The 1,851-nt window shown below is 34.2% G+C and overlaps 1 protein-coding gene and 1 pseudogene across 4 annotated transcripts in view; one reads left to right on the forward strand and one right to left on the reverse strand.

Moving 5' to 3' along the window:
- The window catches only part of RXYLT1 (ribitol xylosyltransferase 1), a 20,739-nt gene that overhangs the window by 11,821 nt on the left and 7,067 nt on the right, over nucleotides 1-1,851 (forward strand). For all 4 annotated transcript variants that reach the window (XR_003043600.1, XR_003043601.1, XM_025041039.1 and 1 more), the window contains exon 4: nucleotides 1,295-1,609. Coding sequence is in view for 2 of the 4 variants with exons in the window: in XM_025041039.1 (XP_024896807.1) it covers nucleotides 1,295-1,609 (315 nt within the window). In the remaining 2 variants the exon portion in view is untranslated. The remainder of the gene's footprint in view (nucleotides 1-1,294; nucleotides 1,610-1,851) is intronic.
- On the reverse strand, nucleotides 488-1,282 carry LOC112472275 (annotated as a pseudogene).

A 1,851-nucleotide genomic window follows, 5' to 3' on the forward strand; every position in this document is an offset into this window, starting at 1 on the left:
AGGACTGGAGGAGTTCTCGTGCTCTAGGGATGATAGTTGCTTATAATTCCAAAGGAGAGTATTCATATGCTACCACTAATAAATATTTTAAATCTATCATAATGATCATCATCATTTCTAAAGAGTTTTCTCGTCCCTCTGATTCTGTAGGTTGTCTTAAATTACCAGTTGAACACTGAATCATTGGCCGTCTCCAGTGCTAGGTCCTGTGCAAGGCAACCTGAAAACACAGTTCTGATCCTTGTAGGTTATTATCATTATAGAATAATGTCATAGAATTTATGTAGTGTATATACACACAAAGTATATATTTATTTGTTTGTTTGTTTGTTTGCAGTATTTCACTATGCCCTTTAATTTCTTATATAAACCAAAATCAAGGATGGAAGGAAGAAAAGAAGGGAGAGAGGGTGGGGAGAAGGAGCCCAGTATTTCCTATCATTAAAATTTTATAGATGTCTGTAATGGAAAAAATGTTTATTTTGAAATTATTTTAATTTAGAAATAGAAAACGTCTTAGAAGAAAAAAATTAGAGAAAAACAAAATAGGCAAACTTTTACTTCATGAGCTTCTCAAATCCTCACTTATCCACCAATCCCCTAGACGAGAAACCCTCCTCTAACATGGTATTCAGCCACCAACAACGATGTTATTAATAGGGATATGGATTGATTTCACAAAAAGCCAATAAATCCCATTATAGCAAATCCTATTGCTGCTGCCATGGCAATCTTATGGATTCTTTTCTATCAGATTTGGTGCATCTTTTAACCAGCCAAATTGATTCCTTCACAAACTGCTGACTTGACTCAACAAACTGCATTACCTGATCCATGATGCTGCCCACCGACACATGAAGTGCCAGGGACACATGCCTATCTAGGTTTTTTTTTTTAACTAATACCTCTGTTATTTGTTAACTCTGTTATTTGTTAACCACCTTTCCAGTATGAACTACACAGAGTTTTACACTATTCATCTGTATTTGTTTGCTTAACAGCTCAAATTTTAGCCACTAGTTATTTTGAATGTGGTTAAAAAAAAGCTACCATATGTCTGATTATCGTATTCAGGTTGATCTATCACCAAAGCTTCCCATTAAGCTACAGTGATGCCCCATCATCCAAACTTCTTCAAAATAACTTGTATTATAGAAATCATGTTTCTAGAAAGAACATGGATTAAACCTTCTTGGAGATTTTATATGAAATGATTAAAAACTTCTAGTGCCAAATACCTTTACACTTTTTTTGTCTGTCTCTTGTTTTGTTTTTGTTGTTTTGTTTTTAACAGCTTCATCACTGGTCCGGCTGTAGTCCCAGGGTACTTCTCCGTTGATGTGAATAATGTAGTACTTATTTTAAATGGAAGAGAAAAAGCAAAGATCTTTTATGCCACCCAGTGGTTACTTTACGCACAAAATTTAATACAAACTCAAAAGCTCCAGCATCTTGCTGTTGTTTTGCTTGGAAATGAACATTGTAATAATGATTGGATAAACCAATTCCTCAAAAGAAATGGAGGGTTTGTGGAGCTGCTTTTCATAATATATGATAGCCCCTGGATTAACAACATGGACGTTTTTCAATGGCCTTTAGGAGTAGCAACGTAAGTACAAAATATTATACACATTTTTAGACTCTAAGACCTAAATTTCAGAATCAGGAAGATTGTATTTTAAATCTGCAGTAAATGTAGTTCTTTTGAGATCATTGAGACTACATACAGTCTTTCCCATGGGCAAAAATATGGTTGGTCTCATGCTTAAGTAACAGTAATGATGTTTTTAGAGTTTTTAACCTTTTATTAGGAGAGCAGATGAATTACTTTTTTTGTCTTTTAAAACCCCA

The sequence above is a fragment of the Pteropus alecto genome, unplaced genomic scaffold (genome assembly GCF_000325575.1).
Source record: "Pteropus alecto unplaced genomic scaffold, ASM32557v1 scaffold76, whole genome shotgun sequence".
In the NCBI taxonomy this organism is placed as follows: domain Eukaryota; kingdom Metazoa; phylum Chordata; class Mammalia; order Chiroptera; family Pteropodidae; genus Pteropus; species Pteropus alecto.